Source organism: Cyprinodon tularosa, unplaced genomic scaffold (assembly GCF_016077235.1).
Source record: "Cyprinodon tularosa strain WSP-4 unplaced genomic scaffold, ASM1607723v1 ctg27, whole genome shotgun sequence".
NCBI classification, from domain to species: Eukaryota; Metazoa; Chordata; class Actinopteri; order Cyprinodontiformes; family Cyprinodontidae; genus Cyprinodon; species Cyprinodon tularosa.
In genome coordinates, this window is record NW_024038974.1 from 2,287,192 (window position 1) to 2,307,638 (window position 20,447).

Sequence of the window (20,447 nt, forward strand, 5' to 3'; positions counted from 1 at the left end):
CAGACAATTGATAAAGCAAAACAGCGACTTTCTTTGAGTTTGTTGAAGAATTAACAACAGATCAATGTTCACATTTGTTTTTCTGCTGGACAAACTCTCCGATGATTGCACAGTGGTGCATAGCGGGAGTCTCTACGCAGTCAGTGTGACAGAAAAAAACTTGCATTAGAGCTTTTAGACTCGGATACGAGTTGTGTATTCCAGCCGTTACCTCCTAAACTTTCTTAAGAATAAAACAAAACCAGAAATTACTAGAAATCACAGGAATAGGTAAATCCAGGAGATGCGAGGAGGATTTTGCAGCACAGAAAGTTTAAACAATTTGTTTACAACCCCTTTTATATCCAATCCTCTGGGAGGAGGTGTATGTTGAAACACAGATTGCTTTTCTGTCTGAAATTTTGCAAAGGAGGCCGGAGGCAGTAAAAGAATGCAAATGGTGAATAGATTAAATATGGAGCCATAACTAGGAGGAAGATGAAGGAAGTATGAATGAGAGCTAGTGAGAGTATTGTCACACACACACATTAAATCCCTTGTAGACAAAGCCTTCACAGGCTCATCTGGACACCGCCGCTGGCCCTTGGGGACACACCTCCAAGAGAGATGGCCCGACTAACTCTCCATGGCAACTAATCAATAAGTGACAGAGTCAGTCACGACTGACCCATAGCAGAGCATCTTCCCCCTCCTCCCACGTTCCCAGGGTTACGATCCCCAAAAACCACACACCCATTTAGGCAAAAGTTCAAAAAAGTGCTCCAACCAAAAACATCAATTTTCTCCAGAGCCAAACTCCTCTTATATAAGATTTTTTTTTTTTTTTCTCGCCAAGCATTTGATGCTTGTTTTCTGTGAATTGGGGTCAGATACAAGTACAGGTTGCAGAACGAACATAGATTCTGACAATAAGATATGATCAGAGGGCCTCTGATCGTCTACAGTCACCACACGACTATTGTTTATCTGTCAATCTGTGTTCCCTTTCACTGTCCTCAGCATACACTAATCAATATCTGTGCCCTAGATGAGAGGCCTAATCTTCCCCCTGGTCACCCCCCTAAGTCTCTACCCCCCTTGGCTCTGCATTGTCCTGCAGAGGTCCCATACACTCTTCACAACGCCTAAAGAATAGCTCATACATCAGCTCACGTACACTTGGCCCATTTTTTTTACAGGATACCCTGAAAGGGTCAAAATGTATAGCTTCATAAATTACAAGCATGCTTCAGTGTTCATAAACAAATATGTGGTGCAGAAATAGACCATCTGCACCAGATAGACTTTTCACACTACAGTGAGTCAATCAGTTAGGATGTTTTTCACAGCAGATAGAAAGGTTTCCATCTATTTGTCATCATTACTCGCAAAGAAGTCTCTTAATCCTGCTGTGAACTACCTTGTGTGGTTGTATTTAGCCACAATTACAAGCAAAAACAAGTTCAAGAAAAGCTTACTGATGTTTAACCAAACAAGAAGTTGGAGGAACTAGATAAAGAAACACACAAAAAAAATAAATCAAGTTAGTCCCCATTAAGTTGTTCGTGCGATTTATATTTGCACTGTTTGGGACAAAAGCCGTGGTAATCCTGACTCATATTTGACAAGTCTCATATTCACACACACCTGCTGTGGCAGAGTAAACACACCTTCAGAGTCAAACACCTTAATGGATGACCTTTGCATTAAAAAGCTGAGCCTGGATAAACCTGTAAGAAACACAGCTGACATTCTGGCCGTGATTAATGAGGATAAGCCACATCATAGGTAACTTGTGTACAGTATGTTTACTCTGTACATGGGTCGAACAACAAAATAACCATCAGACCTCTCCTTTTACCCAAATCTCATCAGAAACACTGATTTTTTCTTGATTCCCTAAAAGTTCCTAAAGGCAAACTTTTTTTAAATTAACATTTCACAGAAGTGAAGGATTCCTGCAAAAGTAATCATTGAACTTCTTGACATTTCTTTAAAATCCAATGCATTCAGAGAACCCTACAGAAGTCAATGAGTCCATCCAAAGGGCTGCTTACCCCTAAATCTGCTTTTTTGTTTTTGTTTAACTGTATGAACAGATGTCTTATAGTGCTATCTATATGTGCAAAGTAGTATTTCAACAGATTACTAAACATTTGTTGAAATCCTGCTTTTATGTCTAAAATCACCTGTTTGGGGCCCTCAGATTAATAAGCAGCTACTGCATCTTATTTTGGCCATTGGCTTTGCCGAGGATGTGATGTAACTTAGGAAAACTGACAGCTCTACCCTGGACAGTGGCGGTTCCCTTAGGGACTGGGAATACATTTGATTATTTTGTTATAATCAGGAATTTTTTAAAAAATAGCACGATTTTCTCGAATATAAAGGCTAAAAATAGTAGACTACATCATTTGTCTCTCTACTGTAATGATATAACATTATTTTTGTTTCAGTTAGTCACAAGAGCTAAAACAAAAAAGTCATTTTAAGAGGAAAATAGTTTTTAAAAAGAGAAAATTATTTAAAATAAAAAAAAAATATGGTTTGCCTAATCTTTATTCTCTAAAATAATGTTTTGTTTTTTTTGACAGTCAACCCCCCCTCCATTTCCCCTGTCTCTAGTGGTAAAGAGAGTTAAACAACTTTCACTAAGAGATCCAACGACTCCATTACAAAACAATCATCACTGGGATTGCTCTGCTCACCATGCCTGCCTATCTGTACGTGTCAGTGTGCAGCTGTCAATAACAGGTGAGACTTCACCCAGCCTGGCCCAACAAACACACCTTACAGTGGGAGACTGATCAAATATGTGGGCGAAATTATGGCTATGGAGAGACGTCAGTTTCACTTAATTCTCGTTATGAATACTGCTGCTCTGGGAAGTCCTCAGAGGTTTGTCTGAAAATATAATAGAACAAACAGTATCATGAAGAGCAAGGGACACATGAGAGTGGTAAGGGGGAATTTGTTGAGAGGTTTAAAGCAGTTTTTAGTTTATAAAACAGTATCCCACGATTTTTTGATCTGACAGTGCCAGTAAATCATATGAAATTAAAGAGAGCACGGTAAAACTGCAAATCTTCCAAGAAACAACCAAGAAATTAAATTGGCAGGTTGAAATAAGAGAACTTTGGTTACTCTAGAGGAGCTGCAGCTCCGCATATCCATCTGGAAACCTTCCGTTGAAGTAATTTAGGGAAGGGGCGAAAATACTGGTTAGCTGAATGGCCTATGTTGGTGATAGACGGGCCAAATAAACCAATCAGATCAACGAAGCATATGACGTACTAACAGACCGACGACGAAAACACAATCACAAGCTAGGCTACTCTTGCCGAAACCAGTCGGGAGACGAGCAAAAACATCTTTTCCTCTGAGAAAAGCCTCCAGAGCAGTGTTTTGCTCTTCTTTCAGTGAAGAAATACTCTGTAATTCCGATAAAACTTGCTCGATAGCCACGCTAACGCTAGTTTCATCGGCTGAAGCCACCATGTTCTTTAGACTGAACTGTCGCGCTTCTCGTTGCGTTACACCTCAACCCGCCTCAAAGCCAACGCTGATTGGACGTTCCTTTGGTGAACGGCTCCAAATTTTCTTCAACAGAGAGTCTCCAGACTGATTAGAGAGTGAAATCTTGATAGCTCGCGAGATCAGGATGGTCTCACGAGGCTAGCTGCAGAGAGCCTCAGTTCAAATTAATTACCGGTAATAGTCTTGCACAAATTTGGCTTATCTTGAAGAACAGCAAAATCAAAAGGTTTAAAAAAAAAAAAACAGTGATGCTTGAATTTTGCGACAAAACAAGAAGGAGATTAGAGTTGTCAAAATAACTCATACCTCGATAGAGCTGATAGTTAAAAAATGAACTATTTAAAGATACTCGTTTCTATCAAAAATCGATTTAAGCTGACCCAATTCACAGTAGCCCAAATTATTACACTTTTGTTTTAGCTCAGCCCCTCTGCTCACTGACGCTTCAGACTATAATAATAATATAAGTTTTAAAATCTGGTTGAGGCAATGTAAAAAGCTCAGTAAAGCTCTAGTATCTGCAATAATGAAGTAGAAAACCTTCCAGACAACATAAGCAAACACTTGCTGGTATTAGCTTAACAGAGACAGACAGCCCAATGATAGAGTTCTGTCACTTCTAAGCTCCTGCTTTGAAATTTGTTTCCCAGGTGTGCATTTTTCAACCATGCTGCAGTTGAGCTTGTGGTATAAATCAACACAGGAATTTGTTAATCAGCTGATGGCTCAGTCAGAAAAAAAATAGTAAAAAAACAGAACAAATAGGGCAGTGAAACTGAAGTTGTATATTTCTTCAAAGAAGGGCTGAACCAATAGAATACTGATACTGACAAATTTCAAAATAAAATCATAAATATATAAACCAATACTCTTAAATGTACCACCTAATTCATTATTTCCAATGTATTTACTTTATTACATGTTTTAAAACGTTACTGACCTTCCTACTTTTTTCTTATTATTACCGTATTCATTTGAACCTATTTAAAAACCTATAAGCAACTTTTCCCTCATTTTTACACTTGTGTCTACTTAAGCCACAATTAAAATTGGAGTCAAGGTTGTCACATTATTAATATTTGTTTTGTTTTACTTCATTTTGCTTTATTTATATATTTTTGCTCTTGGTTTGGAATAAACCTGTGCTTTCAAAAAATGTAACCACACTATTGAAAATAGGTATCAAGTATTTTCCTTGTGTTAATATCAATTTCGAAATTTGTTTATCCTGAAACCTTATAAGATATGCAGGAAACGTGAGACTAAGAAGCTCGTCATATTCAATGGGAAAAGGGTGCAGAAAAATGCAGGTTGATTATGAAAGAAAACCTGTTCATGGAAGTAAAATATTTCTAAGTGGGGCCGAGTTTACTTTCCAGCATTACAAAGGCTATATACATGCAACCAGAGCTACAACTGAGTTATTTAGATCTGAACATGCTCTCTAGTAACAATAAACAGATTCTAGTCCAGACACATGTGCAAATAAGAATATGTGACAAGACTAAAAAACAATGTATGTTGCCACTCCTGATCTGACTGTCCTGGCTCTGTTTTATAGAAAATCATGGGCAACAATTTGTTAGACTTAGACAAACTTTATTGTCATTTTGTAAACATCGAGTGTAAACAAAAAGAAATTACGTCGCTACAGCTTCAACTGTGAAACGAGTAGCTTACATCAGTGAAATGAACATTACCTTTTAAAGTGCAGCAGTGATCATGCATGTAAACAGTATAGGAGAAAAGGAAAACTGGTTTTGAAAACAAATGGTGCAAAAGGGCAGTAATACGGAAATGTTCAGTGCAGTGCAAAATAAATATGGTGTAAAATGCAGAAGAACATTGAGTTGTGTCTTATTTAAAAGGATTATAAAAGTTTCAGCCCCATTCGTGGTGCAAAGTAATGTTTTGATTGTGATGCAGAGTCCAGTTTAGAGTTCAGTCCACTACGAAGCTATAAAAGACTTGCCTTTAAAGATTTATAGCTGTGTTTGATGTACAAATTATTCTAGGAATTACTATCTCCTAGGGCTGAAACACATGCTCAACTTTTCAGGATTTTATTGATGTTTTGGGAAAAAAATGGGAATTAAAATGTTTATAATGTTTTGGATTTTAGCAGCTTATTTAGCAGCTTATATAACAAATGGGCTGTATTTCTACAAATAAATAATTTCTTTTAAGTCTCTACTTAGGTTTGTTCTTTGTATCAAATGTTCTCATTGAAGTAGTGTTGTATAGTATTAAGGCTAATAAAAAATGACTTATTTTAATGTTTTACTTCTTTCTTGATCATTTAGTAGCTGTGTCCTCCTTGATCTTCAGCCACTGAAACCTGTTAGTTTCAGTTGTATAGCTCAGCCTGAAACCAATCCACATTGCTGCAGGTTGGCTTGCAGAACTTAAGAATTTTGTTGTGCTTGTTCAATAATTTCCTATCTGAAAACAACTTGACTTTCTTTCAATTAGGTTAAAGTTAAGAGTTTTAACTTGTTAATGACATTTGAACTTCTAAGCAAAACCAACTTTGGAAAAAAAATTACATTAAAATAAATTGTGTGAATGGTTTACTTGTAATCATCAAGACTATTGACAATTTAATAATGCATGAAAGCAAAATTTAATGAATCTTTCTAAGAAATATTTGACAATGCATATGTTAATGTTTGTTTAGTATTTGGTGCATAAAGGCCTGTAAGGCAACTAACTCACTTTCTACAGAGACAAGAACCTGTAGCTTGCAGCTGGGCGGATGCATTTTCCAGAACAGCGGCATGCTTGTCTTTGAAGCATTTCCAACTCAGCATTCCTTGTGGTTGTGTCATTGACTGTGATCCAGCCACAGTTATCATTAATGAGACATTAACATCACGCAAGATGCCTTGTTGCTGCCAACATAAGTTCAAGAGAGGACTTGAAACTTCTACATGCTCTTGGAGCTACAAAGTCGGTCAGATTTGATTTTCTAGTGTCTCTGGTGAGTGCTGCCAGTAAATGAAGAGGGATGGAGAGGACAGTGGAGTGAAAAGGGATGGCTCTCAGTGGGTCAGCCCAAAAGCCCTGACCCCAGCAGGATTTGATGCCATTTTCCCACGCAGGGAGTCGACCTGAGAGGAGCTCGTTAACAACATCTGCCCCGGTTCAGGGAGATTAACCCCCATCCCCAACCCCCACACCTCCACAACCTCGTACACTCTGCTGTCAATCCAAGAACTTCGCACAAGTCCTTCCACTTTGGACCGGCTTGTCTGTGCTGTACGGGCTATCCGAGCTACCACTCCCAGGCCTATATTAAAGGTCCAAGCCAAAGAAAACAACGCAATCTGAATCTTAGGTGGAACCCTTACCCGCATGCATCGGTTACACCCAAACCACTGTGATTTCTGATCCACGCTTTAGGGAGTAACCAGATCACAGACTGTGATTAAATGAGGGTGGAAGATCCACTCCGACTGCAGGGTTGCCCAGCCGGTTGGGGCAGGTGAATTAGTGATGTCACAAATGTCCTTCTGTCAGCGCGATCTGTCTAATGAGTTTTTCCACTCATCACTCTGACGTAAATGAGGAAACTTGGAGCACGCTTCTGCTTTTACCACCTTTTTTTTTTTTTTTGAGTACTCATGCAAGATGTGCTACTGGCAGAACATGTTCTGACATAATATGAGGGGAGAGTGAAAAACAGGACCGACTAAAACATGGCCCCTGGTTTCAGTCCTCCATGTGAGAGGTAGACACATAGTGGAGAAATCCACTGGGAATCTTCTGGATCCATGTTCTACAGGGCTATAATTAGGTTAGTTTTTTGGAGAGAGGGTTAAACAAACAGGGGCTGTGAGGTCATAGGCAGATGGAAGTGGGATATGCCTGCACTTGCTGAGTGGGCACAGAGTTCCACAGGACAGGGGTGAGAGGCCCTCTGGGCACTCAGCAGGAGGGGGAGCAAGTTGAATTCAGAGGTTCTAACTGCCAGAATATTCAAACACATCATGCATATTCACAGCTCTGCCTAACACTTTTCTCCCCTAAAAATGGTCTCAGTCTTAATCTACAGTTAGAGAACATGCATAGAAACAAGCACAGTTTCTCTCCACATCTCAAGTAGAAGGTTCAACTATTTATCTCAAATTTACTCCCAAATCCCAGTATAGAGAAGATATCCTGCAGTTTCATTACTGATCACTAACCTTTGCTCTGTCCACACACTTCTGAGGAGCAGCACCAGAAAAGCTGCTTAATTTCAACAAAAAAGGGAAAAAAAGGAGTTTGAGAGCGCGATTAAGTGACGGGTGGCTGCTGGCATGCTAGAGTGACTTAAACCCTGTCAGTGAATGCAGGGAGGTCTGGATAATCTTTCCCTCCACAAAGGTACGTGGGGTCTAATCCAGGCTGCTGCGCTGAGCTGTATGGATCCATTCCTGCAGGGAGTGTGGGAAGGCCAGAGAGGCCATGCTGCTTCGGCCCTCTTTGTGGCCGCAGCTTATTTATCCTTAGGTACACTTCAACAGCAGGCTGGCCCATTCTTCCTTGCACCTGTGTATAATAGTAACAGCAGCAATGAGTGTGGCTATATTCATAGATGCTGTGAAGTTTAGTGCACATATTTCAGTATATTACAGCTTTAGCTAATTTTCTTTCCACATTTATCTTTAAAAGAAGACACCCTGAAGATAGAAATATTAGTTTAAAACAATAATTTATATTATATTTTCTAATCTAAATGTTTTGTTTGCACTATTGCAAAACCTTTAATACATAAACAGGAATCTTTAAAAGAAAATTCCTACTTTACTCTTTTATGGGAGACCTAAAGACTCAAGATATTGATAATTATATTTATATTTTAAAAAGCTGAAATAATATTAATTTTAAAAATGAAATGAAAAGAAAATGAATTACAAGTTAACTTGATAGTTAACCTATGTAAAGTGAAGCTATACAGCTTGGCTTTAACTCTGATAAAAGCTAGATTTTATTTTTAAAAAGCGCTTGAATTTAAAATGAAGTAAAAGAACGGAACAACAGCACTTTATGAAAAATCTAAAAATATAGATCTATAAAGTAGAAGACTGTAGCTTGAATGTAAATTGCTCTAAATAACAAGTTAAATACTTATTTAAAATATTTCTAAAACTTTGAAGAACACTTTCATTTGGAAAATAAAAATTTTTTAATGTCATGCCTAAAAATGTATAGATCTTCACAAATTTTAATGAAAAAAATATAGATTGCATATTTTTAAAGGTATATCATTTTCACAACATGTCAATTCAGTTTTTCACACATCTTTGAGACATTTTTCCTCATTTTGCACAAAACCCTCCTTTTAACATCCCTTCTAATTTTTTAAACAAAACACTGAGGCAAAATTACGTTTCTTAAAAATTTATTCAGCATTTAAGAATAGAGGATGGTCTTAAAATACGTAGAAACGTCAGTTTAAATAAACCTTTTTTTTCGTTCAGGATAAATGAGTAAACATGACTCTGTCAAAAAAAAGAACATCACAGAACAAAAACAGATTTACAAAAAAAATGTTGAATATTTTCACATGACAAAACATCTGGTTGCACAAGCTATTAAAGGAAAAAAAAAAAAAAATTGCTATAAATAAAACTTGCGTTTGCGACCGGCACAGTTTTAACATTTTATTTAACCTAGTTCATGTTGGGGAAGAAATAAAAAATAAAAGAAAAAAAAGGGGAATCTACAAAGGCTGTGAACACAGTGGAGACGACTGACATCCTACAAATTAAGTGTAAACATTTATGAACAGAGTGTCCATCCAACTTATTTTCTGAAATACACCAGCCCCTTCATGAGTCCACATGCCTTTTTTCAAAGCGAGAAAATATGGCATTTATTTAAAATATAGAAGTCCAATTCTTCTACACATGTTGATTGCTTCTACTTTGTGATGAAAAACAAAAAAAAGCCTCTGTGGAGTTGGGCTCAGCGTTCAGTTTCGGTCCATTTAAAGTTCATCAAACGGACGCGTCAGGGATTTCAGATCAAATTGTTCTTGAACGAATCTGCTGAACGTTTCGCTGCAGCAACCGAGAAAAGTTCAAGTATCCGAAGAACATTTTGAAAGTCTATTAATTATTTTTTTTTTTTTTCTTCAGATGTGGGTGAGAGGTAGCGTCCCGTTGACGCCAGTCCCTGCGCTCTGATAGTGTGGATGGACGCTGTGTAACCGGCTGCTCTGCAGGGAGGAATGCTCTGCGCTGTCCCCGCCGGGGGGCAGGTACATGCTGATCATGTCCCTCAGGTCCCCCAAACACGCCCGCTGAGAGTGGGACGTGATGGCCGGCGGGGGTGAGCTGGGTTCCGTCTTGCACACGGACGCCATGGAGCTCAGCCCCATGGCGCTGCTGCTCTGCTGCGTGTAAGCTGGAGACATGCTGTAGGTGGACGCCGCGTTCATGTAGGTCTGCGCCGAGGACATCATCGGGTACTGAAGGCCGGCCATTTCGTACCGGTGCATCTGTTGGATCTGCGGGCTGTTCATGCTGTGATGCTGAGGGTAGGCCAGCTGGTCCTGCATCAGGGAATACGCGCTGTTCGTCCAGCCGTTCATGTGCGCGTAACCGTCCATCCGCTGGCCCACCGACACAGAGTTGTTGACGGGGTTGGCTCCTGGCGCCAGCAGCCCTCCAGGCAGAGAATACTTGTCTTTCTTGAGCAAGGTCTTGGTCTTCCTGCGGGGCCGGTATTTATAATCCGGGTGTTCCTTCATGTGCATTGCGCGTAAACGCTTGGCCTCGTCAATGAACGGCCTTTTTTCGGCGTCTGTCAGAAGTTTCCAGTCTGCGCCAAGCCGCTTGCTGATTTCAGAGTTGTGCATTTTGGGGTTTTCTTGGGCCATCTTCCTTCTCTGTCCCCGGGACCAGACCATGAAAGCGTTCATCGGCCTCTTCACCCGCTCCTGGTCGCTGGCACTGCTGTTCTTTGCGCCCGGCGCCGAGCCCGAGTTGGACTGCGGGAGCGGGGTCTTGATCTCGGTTTCCATCATGTTATACATTAAGACGACTTCTGTAGATCTCTCACACGCACATGAAAAAAATAAATAAATAAAAGTTCACAAACCCTCTCTAAGAAAAAAAAAAGTCAAAGAGGTCGGAAAGTTCTGCCTGGAGCAGCAAGTGTGCGCAGGTGCCTCTGGTTTGTGTCCGCTCAGAGCAGCTCAGATCCTCTCGGCTCTCAAACACAAGTCTGTAAACTTGTTCTCCAAGCTCATGTGTTAATAGGCCCAGAGGCCGGACCACGTGATACGGATTGACGCGCTGACAATGAGAGGAAGCAGACCAATCAGAGCGCAGCTCCGGCCTGCGAGCGCTTCAGTGCGTTTTAAGGTTGGAGGGGGAGGGAAGGAGGTGAAGATTTAAAACTGCTGCGCACTTCAGCTACAAGGGCTCAGAAATGACAGCATTTAGAAGCAGAGGATGGGAATTTAGACTGGAAATGCAGGGATTTATTCTCTAATTAATATATACTTTATTCTAGAGAGCATATTTTTCTCTTTCATTTTTTTTTTACATGGGGACACAATTATTATAATCATCAGTATTAGCATAATTATTAATTAAACTTTGATACATAGCCTATAATAAAATTAACTTAGATTTAACTTAGATTTCGGATCATTTTAAGAAGTAAAATATAAGTTGTGCCAAAAGGCTACATTTGCTTGAGACCTAAGCGGACATAAAATTAGATAAAACAATTTATGTCAGATAGCTAGAAATGTTTTATTTGAAATTATATTGATGACTTTTAAGTAAAAAAAACTTTAAAATTATGAATAATATTATAGCTACATCATTTCAATAGAAAGTTTGCATTAAGTTCGTTTTTAGACACATTTAAACAGATTCAACTGATCTATTTATCTATTTGTTCAAACACTTTTGGACAGACTCGGATTAGTTTTTACGGGACTTTTTCTAAATTAGTCCTTTTTTGTATTAGATAATATTCAACATAAATATCCCTGGGGAGGAAATTATCAAACTTTTTTTGTAATGCAATGAAGCATGCAAACATGCTTTTTGAATTTAAAATACAAGAATTGCTACTCATTTTGATTTTGAATTCGGTTCATCTCTTTTAAAATGCAGGGTTCTAAAGGAAATACGACTTAAATTAATGTTAAATCTCTGCTGCGTTCAGGGACCCTTTATTTTGGAATTTTAATACATTAACGACCTCTTGTGGAGGAGAAGGGCTCTTTCTTTTTTTGGTCCCATGAGGAAAAGTTTAGTCAGTTCCATACCTTTTTAAGGCGCTGTCAGCTGCTGTTTGCGCAAAACGTTCAGCATGGAGACCCCCCCCCCCCCTTTGCTTTTTTTATTTGCATGTGTGGCCTTTACAAACGACCCTCTCTCCTGAAACTAAACCTTAAGCGAGTGAAACATCTCACACCTGCTAATGATCCAGAAACGAATCGACCATCAGGAACGAGCGATTAACACCTGAGTATCTACGGGAGCTCTGCTGGGTGCATCTTGGAGCGAACTCACCTCCTGGAGCTTTTACAAGATAAAAATGCAGCCACTGTGGGGCTCTGATCAGCGCGGCATTACGGGAGGAGCGCATCAAACAAATAAAACGCGCAGGTTTGCGCCACAAAAAAATAGTAAACCGAGACGCGCTCCTTTTTTTTTAAATTTGAACTGTTCCGACTTTAATTTATTGCATAACACATTAGTTGAATTTCTCTCCATAATTTAAAGTCAAATGAAACTCTTGCCTTTTTTACAAGCCACAAAAGGAAATTTTGCTTTGTATAGCCCTACATTTTTTATTTATTTTTTTTAAGATATGTCTGAAAATTAGACTAAATGACACTTAAGTGTTTTCTGGCAGAACAGGGGGACAGATCCAACTGTAGTATTTGTCCTGAGCCATAGAAATCCGCTCAAAAAGAGACATCAGCGAACGGATTCCATTTTCCCGTTCAATGGGGCGGAACAAACAGCACGGGGGCAATAAAACTAACGTCCAATTAGTAGTCATCTAATTCTCAGGGACCGGTTATTTGTTTATCTGCGCAAATCTCAATGCTGATCCGCTTGTAATCTCCTTATGGAAATTGACCAGTAGCAGAGAGAGAGAGAGAGAGAGAATATAGTCAGGAGTAACCTGGAGTTTGATAATGAGGGTCTCTGTGCAGCTAATTTCCTAATTAAGGAACGGAGGGACCACCAGCACAGTTTGCTCTGATTCAGGCTCAACAAGCCCTGACAGCCCTGAGGGGGCTCTCAGGGTGCATTGCTGCTGAATGTTGGGAAATATGTGGAAGTCTTGACTTAAACTTCACTCTTTGCTAATCTTCTATTTTTCTTTTTCAATTAGAATCAAGCTCATGCAGCGCGAAACACACAATCCCAGTCCATCCTTAAATAGTAAAATCTGACAATCACATTAAAACTACTAAAATTAATAGTTTTTTTATTATTATTATTATTATTACAGATTAAGCATACATATATGTAATAAAATTAATCAGGACGTTTCCCAAAGCTTAAATTTAAAATAAGTATATAAAACATATATGTTCTCCTCTGAGAAAGTTCAGGCAACATTTTATTATTTCAGACGTTATATAAACTCAGTTATATATTGAATCTAATTTAGTGCATTTATTTGCTGGATGTGTTCTTTTAATTATTTTGGACCTATCCTACCACAGCACGTTCATTTTAATTGGAAGTAAATTTTTAAATGAACGATAAACACATTTTTCTACATTTTCTATCCGGCATCAGTAACTTCTTTCTTACAGTTTTGTTTTCAGCTCAGTGGCCAGTGGACGGGGTCCCTTTGAGAAACAGTAATTAACAAAGAATGGCTTTTCAATTACAAACACAATGGAGACTGTCTCATTAAGATTTGCATGATTTTTTTTTTTTTTTTTTTTTTTTTTTTTTTGCAGGGACCGGGGATGCAAATGAAGATGCGATTTACACACGGTCTGCTGTTCCCTTTGTGTGGCGTGAATGGCTGCGTCCTCCCCAGTTCAGCGCAGGTAAAAATAATATTCACGGGTCATTTAAAGGAATAAAAGTGTTGGTCTTATCGCCTCTTTGTCGCACAAAGCTGCGCTGGTAGTCCTAATGATAATTTGACTTATCTGACCAATAAGAGCCGCGGTTGGTAATAAAAATGATGCATTTTAATGATTAGGATTTTTAATCTGTAATGTAGTCAAGGAACATTGTAATTCTCTTTCCTGGCGTTTGACTTAATCTCTGGGATTAGATTTTTTTGCAGTAAGCAATAGACCAGAGTGCCTTTCAAGAAAATGAATGGATCGGTGATACCCATTCAGTCAACAGGTATTGTCAGATTTGTAATATATACATTTCTACGATTTTATTTATTTTATTGAAACGTTTATCTGCAAAAAATTTTGTTTTTGTTTGTCTTTATAGAGAAAAAAATGATAAAGGTTTAATTTTCAACATCTTAAACATCTTGATGTGTTCTGTGTTATACTTTCTTATTGAAATAACTCATGAGATGGGCTAAATTACATTTATATTTTAAGTCCTGCCAGCCTGAAAATAAATGCATAAGGCAACGTCAGCACCTCGAATAAAGGGTCTTTACATGATTTTTAAAACATAGTTTTGCACAAGATGAATGACTGAATATATAAATAAATTAAATCCCTGTGACAACAAGGCTCCTATTTGATTCAACTTTTATGGCAAATTATAATCTTCACCAACCAATAGTTGGGATCAAAGGTTTCTACTTGTTTTTATAGGAGAGCACTGAAGGAAGATTTTCCTGTCAGACTACTTTTAGTTTCTCTCCAGTAAATAGGGATTAGGCACCACCCTCTCTTGTGCAAAGTGAAAGCACTGGGTAAGAAATATTGCAGAGCACTATAGCTTTTTAATGGCAGGGGGAAAAAAAGAAAGCCTCTGGTTTACAAGTATCAAACTCCTGATAATATAAAGGCAATTTTGTTCTTGTTTTTAAGAAATCTTAAATTAATGTATTCGACTCTAGTTCAAAATCTAAAGCACTTTCACCAATACTAACACAGATCAAATGCAGACTAACAAATATTTAGAGATTTTGCATTTCAATGAAAAAAAAAATGCAAAAAAAAAAAAAAAAACAACAACAGTATTAAGGCTTTTTTTTTTTTTTTAGCACTGTCACCAATATAGATTAAGACAATTTAAAGACTGGTCAAACATAAAGAGAATTAGTGTTTATTAAATAAAGAACATAATTTATGTTTAGAGATTATAATATATTAATTAAATAATATGACCAAATATTTAATTCAATAATCAACTTCAAAAAGTAAAACTTATTATACAGATTATTTACACACATAGTGATATTATCATTAATATATCAAGCATTTATTTTCTTTGTTTCACTGTTTTTGTATTTAGTATGTCAGAAAATTAATAATGATAAAATACATTCTTGCACAAATGCTGATCTGCTGAAAAGTACATCCATCTGTAAATCAGAGGCCCTCAGAACTTTGTTGGGACTTTTATGAATGAATTACTGGATTCATACAGTTTAGCATGAATGCTCTGCTGACGTGTAATGATGCCCATGGTTGCTTGATAGCAACTTTCAGCTGCATTGTTGATTCTGGGGTCTCTTTCTCTCGACAACAGAATCTCTACAGACAGTTGAAACCAGTCATTGCTATACTAGGTTTCCAAAACACAGAGCAAATTAAATGTTAATTGGAAAAGAGAAAATTGGCCCCTGAAACAGACCGGTCGTGTCTTTTCTGAGCCCAAGTAGTAGGTCTCTCATTCAGAATTGGGTTGGGAGAATAAATTGTTTGTATACATGTTTTAATTACAGTGTTATTAACTATTATTAACTCATCCAACTCTATAGTTTATTGAAATCCCCCCCCTTATAAAAAATATATTGCATTATTCCCCTTGTATTATTAAAATATTCTGCAAGTTTTTGTTTAATTTTTTTTTAGATATGAGCCATAATAATGAAATACATCATTGTGTTTAATGAATCTGAAAAATTAAAGCTTAATCTTTAAAATTCGATCTCCTAAAACAAATCAATGTTTTGACGATCAACTGTTCAGAATCAGTAAATATTTGGAGTCGCTTGTGTTAAAAGGTATTTTTTAAACCACCAAGCTCGCGTAAAATTCTTTAATGTACCTCATGTCCGACAAAAGCAGGTCATCATCTCTGACTGCTGGTCCATCTGATGTAAGGGGAGGTTCAGCCATCAGAAAAAGGAGCTGTCACCAGACCTTCAAACATAAAAGCAAAACACACAATTTGAGGACAAATGTATTGATTTTCAGAGCTTTAGTGGAGTGTGCACATCTGTCTGGAGGACTAATGGAGAACACTGCATTCCTCCCTCAGCTGTAAGAGATTTATCTGTTGCTTAGTTTGGCTCACAAGTGTCATCCCCTGTACACCAAGGCTCACCTCGTACCACTATGAGGAATGTAGGCGTCTTGCTCATCGACCTCGTCCGTCCAGAAACAATACACAGGAGATCTGCTTCAAACTTCAGCTTCTTTTATTTTTCTCCCTCAGCAGCCAAGCATGTCCTTCCTCATTATTTGCCTGTGTGAGGCCAAGGCCGCTGACACAGACCCTGTGTATCTCTTTAACCCGCCACTGTCGCAAACAGACAAGGCGTGACCACCCAGCACTGTGCTCCATCTCACTCAGGCAAAGGGGAACAGTTTTTTCACCTCATCACCTTTGGCTCATAGCTGCTTATCATTTTACGGATGCACATTTCAAACTCAGTCAATCACACACATCCACACACACATGGACCCAGGGTTAATCGCTGCGACAAGGCCACTTTAGATAATCATGTGCAGCAGGGTGAAAATCCATTCTCACTGACCCTCCAATTCTCATAATTGCCAAAAAGCATTTTCCCCCTGTGGTTATTGGCTAATGAAGCCAAATGAAATTATATCACAAGAGAGGAAATCAGTAGAGACATTTTTTTTTCATTAAGATACAATGATTACTGACCCTTTGCTTTGCAGATTAGGGGAAACATATCCAACATTTGGTATATGATGCGTTAAATGAAAAATAAAACATCAAAGTAAATTATAAGTTCCCATCCATTTGAAGCTAATTTTATACAAGTTAAATTAAGCAAAAAAAATTCAGAAAATATGCTTCTGCCTCAGAGCTACTGGGTTAAGGCACTCTTGCATGACATGACTTCTGTGTTGGCCCTTCAGGTCAGAACTTAAGGTGCTAATATGGGGGGTTTGCATTTAGGATTTCTATACTTTTGTGAGTTAATTTTAGATTTTGAAGATTCTTTAGTTTTTTCAATGCTTTTAACAAAAAATCCAGAAATTAAATATCACCTTGGATTTTAATTTATAATTATCAATATTAACAAGTTTTATGGATTATGGTCAAGTTGTTATATTTTGTCAAATAAAAATATATTAATTCTATTCCTTAAAAGCACACTGAAAACAGACAATAAGCTAAGCTCATGATTAAAATAAACTTGATGTCTGTCTCAAAATGATCTGAATCAAGTGTACATATTCAGCTCATTGAATATAAGGAATTAAACAAACTTGCATTTTTTTGATAACCATTTTAAAAGAAGGATATATCTAAAGCAAAATCTACTTCCCACAAGGTGCACAAAGACATCTTTGTGGTAGATTTTCCACCAAGGGAAGGAAAAAGGTGCACGTTAGTATACAGCAGAATATTTTAAACAGGGTATTCATTTTGTTAACATGTCAGGGGAAAAAATGCACATGACATTAAAAAAGCTCAACTACAACCTGTGGATGCTTTTCTGCTTAAGGCATTAAAATTCTGATATCCAATGCAGAGCAGATCCCAGTATGTAGGGGGTCTTAAGCAGAACTTTATCGGGGGATGGGGGGGCGGGGTTGGCTTTTTTTCTTGCCCATGGATTATTAAAAATGTGTTTAACTTGTAAACCAAAGCTGAATGAAGAAGACCATTCCACAGCACTCCAACTACATTAATTATTAAATACATGGCAGATGGACTAAAGTGAATATTTTTGCAATGTTTTCCTTCTTCATATTCAATTTCAAGATTAATTCTTTAAGGTTTTCATTCAAGTAGAAGGTTCTAACATGAGTTTATAAAAAAGAGAAAGGATTGTTTTATTTGAAGAGAAAAATGCAAAAAGATAAAACATAGTGATTTACGGTAGTTCACTTAAAGGTTCAAACATGTTATTTATCTCATAAAAACTACACTGTCACATTATGTTAAAAAAAAATTCTTTTAAAATTTAAAATTAAACATGACCACATATAGGTGAACTTTCAAACAAAGAACTTCTTTGATCACATGTGATTTATATAGACTTGATTTTAATGTTCAATACATGCATTTCCATCACAGATGCAAGCTGCTGAAATGAATAAAGATTGCTTACATGTTTGGCTAAGCCTGGTCTGATGCCTAAAAACTGAATGGCATTATCAACCACCTCTATTTGATGATCACTTTAGGTACCATTATTTGCCTGGCCAGTTAATTACAGCCCTCATTATTTCCCCATGTATCTGCCCAATCGTTGCCATGTTCAGTATTTTTACTAAAACAAAAGAAACTTTCTTGGTTTTTTGTTTTGGGGAAAGTGCTGAATAGTCACATTTTGCTTTGCACCGTGCCCGAGCAAGCAGCCTTCTTTTGTTTTAGCAATAATTGAGATCCCACTAATCTAGCTTCCTCTTCCTTTAAAAAAAAATGAAACACTTCCTTTGTCAGGGCTTCATTAGCTTAAGATAATATTGTGAGAATCCACAATTAATTTGCAGTGTTACTGTAATTAATTAGATACAACCAATTTTGTAATATGATTAATATCCCAGAGTTTGTTATCTGTAGTCCCCTCCAGAATGAAAATGTAACAGCAGCATAGCTGCTGAGCATTAATTGCAGAAGCTAGGATTTTTTTTAAAGAAGAAAATTATAGGAGGTAATTTATTAACCCCAAATAAGAAACAAACAAGCATAAATTGATATATAAATCATGAATAATATAATGTGCAATCTGGTTGTGATTTGGGACAAAATGACTAATCTCTGTTTGCATGCCAAGCACTTGATAAAGCAGATAGTGGCCATAAATTCAGTCCTAGCCAAGGTCTCATTAAAAGGGTCTTAATTTAATTAAGAGTTAGCCATCGCCCTCTAAATATATTAATTACCTTGAGCATGACGAGATAAGTGTGGTGATTACTTTGCGTTTCATTAAAGCAAGTCTTCTGGGAGGAGAGCAAACTAAGGTGGAAAGCTGGCTGTGTTGACAAGATAATGGATGGGCTGAACTGAGATGAATTTAGTCACCTTGCTTCTGGTTGAGCTCAAAGAGGTGAGGCAGAGGACAACACTCAGTTTCCTAAAACAGCAAGGGATTTTTCCTCTTTAAACGAAATGTTTACCTTTTTAACTATTATCATTATATTTTTTTTTTTATTTAATCTGAGACCAAAAATATCGAAATTGAATAAAATAGTTTTATCATTCTGCTTAAAAACTATAAAGTTGTTTCTGTAATGTTTTTAATAAATGTAGTAATTTGCTTTTTTTTGTGCAAAAATTCTGGAAACATAAGGACAAAATTTGATTTAGAACTTGATAGTAAAGCATTTCTTAATTGTTTGCAGCACTAATAAAATCAAGTGAGTTAAATTCCTCTTGCATCAAATTTTCTTTCTCAGCAACACCTAAGAGTTAGATTGTCGTGCCGCTTGTTTGCACTTCCATAAAGACACCTCCGACAAATGTGAAGCACAAGTGTGCCGAGGGGTGCAGGAGCAACGGCTCATTGCCCCACAGACTGATATGTCAATGAAACATACAAGACGCTGCCGGTTGCATCAGGGAGACTTCCAGCCTCTGCTCCTCTCCTGGCTGTCAGCAGGACAAAGAGCCTAAGCTACTATTATCTGGAAGCAAGCCTCTCACTCCTGCTTTCATCCTTTTATTTAAGAATACACACATAAATACAGAGCTCTACTTAAAGTCACTCATGCATCAGCCTGGATATCAAAATGGGATGAGTCTTGAAAATGGGAGGCATGATGGATATTGTTAAAATATCAAAATGACTGTTAGTTCTTTTTTTTTGCACAGGAAAGGATTAGTTCCTCCATTTCTTATAAATATAAAATCTGATCAAAAAGGTGAAACGTGAAAATACCTAATTTCCAAATGTGAAGCAATGGATCACCTTTACAATTTAGCGCATGAGGGCAGAGTGGAACTTAAAGAACACAAAGCTCCCCGACATCGTCTTCCTGAATGCCCCCTCCCTTTCCTCTCCACTCTTTCCCACTAACCTCCTCCCACTCTGATCAGAAAAAAATTCAGGACACTCACCCATCTCTCACAGCTCCCGAGGGTTCCTCTGCCTTCAAATTTCTCTGCTGGATCCGACTTCAGCAGCTGACTGTCAGCAGGCCCAAAAGCAGCACTCCAAGGACAGAAAGATGCCAGACACCAACCTCAGCTCAGACTCTAGCCTCGGCCTTTCAAACAGCACAACCAAGGCGCAGCAGAGAAGTATGAAACATTGAGAGTGCTGGGCAGTCACTTCTTTGGGCAGTGCACACTGCAGCTGAGCTCTCCCTGCTCTGGGACCCATCTCTTTCAGCCAAGATTGTTTCATACAAAAGTTGACAATGCACCACTGAAAGCCATTGTTGATATTCAACATTTTTTAAATAGCTGAGCAGAATAGACAACATGGCAGGCTGCAAAACTTGGCAAGGAAACTGACCTGGAGCTGCCCGTTTGAAAGGGTTTCCACACTGGGTGAAAAAAGAGATGGCTATTGTGTTAACAAAAAGAAATAGGAAGAGCTGGTGTGAAAGACTCTAAAAAACAAAACATATCCCGTCTCTGGAGAGCCAA

General features: G+C 37.9%; 2 protein-coding genes across 2 annotated transcripts in view; both read right to left on the reverse strand.

The window, feature by feature from the left end:
* LOC119786273 overlaps positions 1-20,212 on the reverse strand; it is a 98,526-nt gene extending 78,314 nt beyond the window's left edge. Inside the window, exons 1-2 of the mRNA XM_038289515.1 lie at positions 19,914-20,212; positions 15,696-15,790 (exon numbers count right to left, since the gene is read on the reverse strand). Coding sequence (XP_038145443.1) covers positions 15,696-15,766 — 71 coding nt within the window. The 5' untranslated portion in view covers positions 15,767-15,790; positions 19,914-20,212. The remainder of the gene's footprint in view (positions 1-15,695; positions 15,791-19,913) is intronic.
* sox3 (SRY-box transcription factor 3) lies at positions 8,886-10,747 on the reverse strand. Its single transcript, XM_038289521.1, has one exon. The coding sequence runs from the start codon at positions 10,538-10,540 to the stop codon at positions 9,638-9,640; it is 903 nt and encodes a 300-aa protein (XP_038145449.1). The 5' UTR covers positions 10,541-10,747; the 3' UTR covers positions 8,886-9,637.
* Positions 20,213-20,447: the final 235 nt, after the last annotated feature.

Bases quoted from the DNA above. Each gene is read 5' to 3' on its own strand.
- sox3 (XM_038289521.1), bottom strand. From the start codon at position 10,540: ATGTATAACATGATGGAAACCGAGATCAAGACCCCGCTCCCGCAGTCC.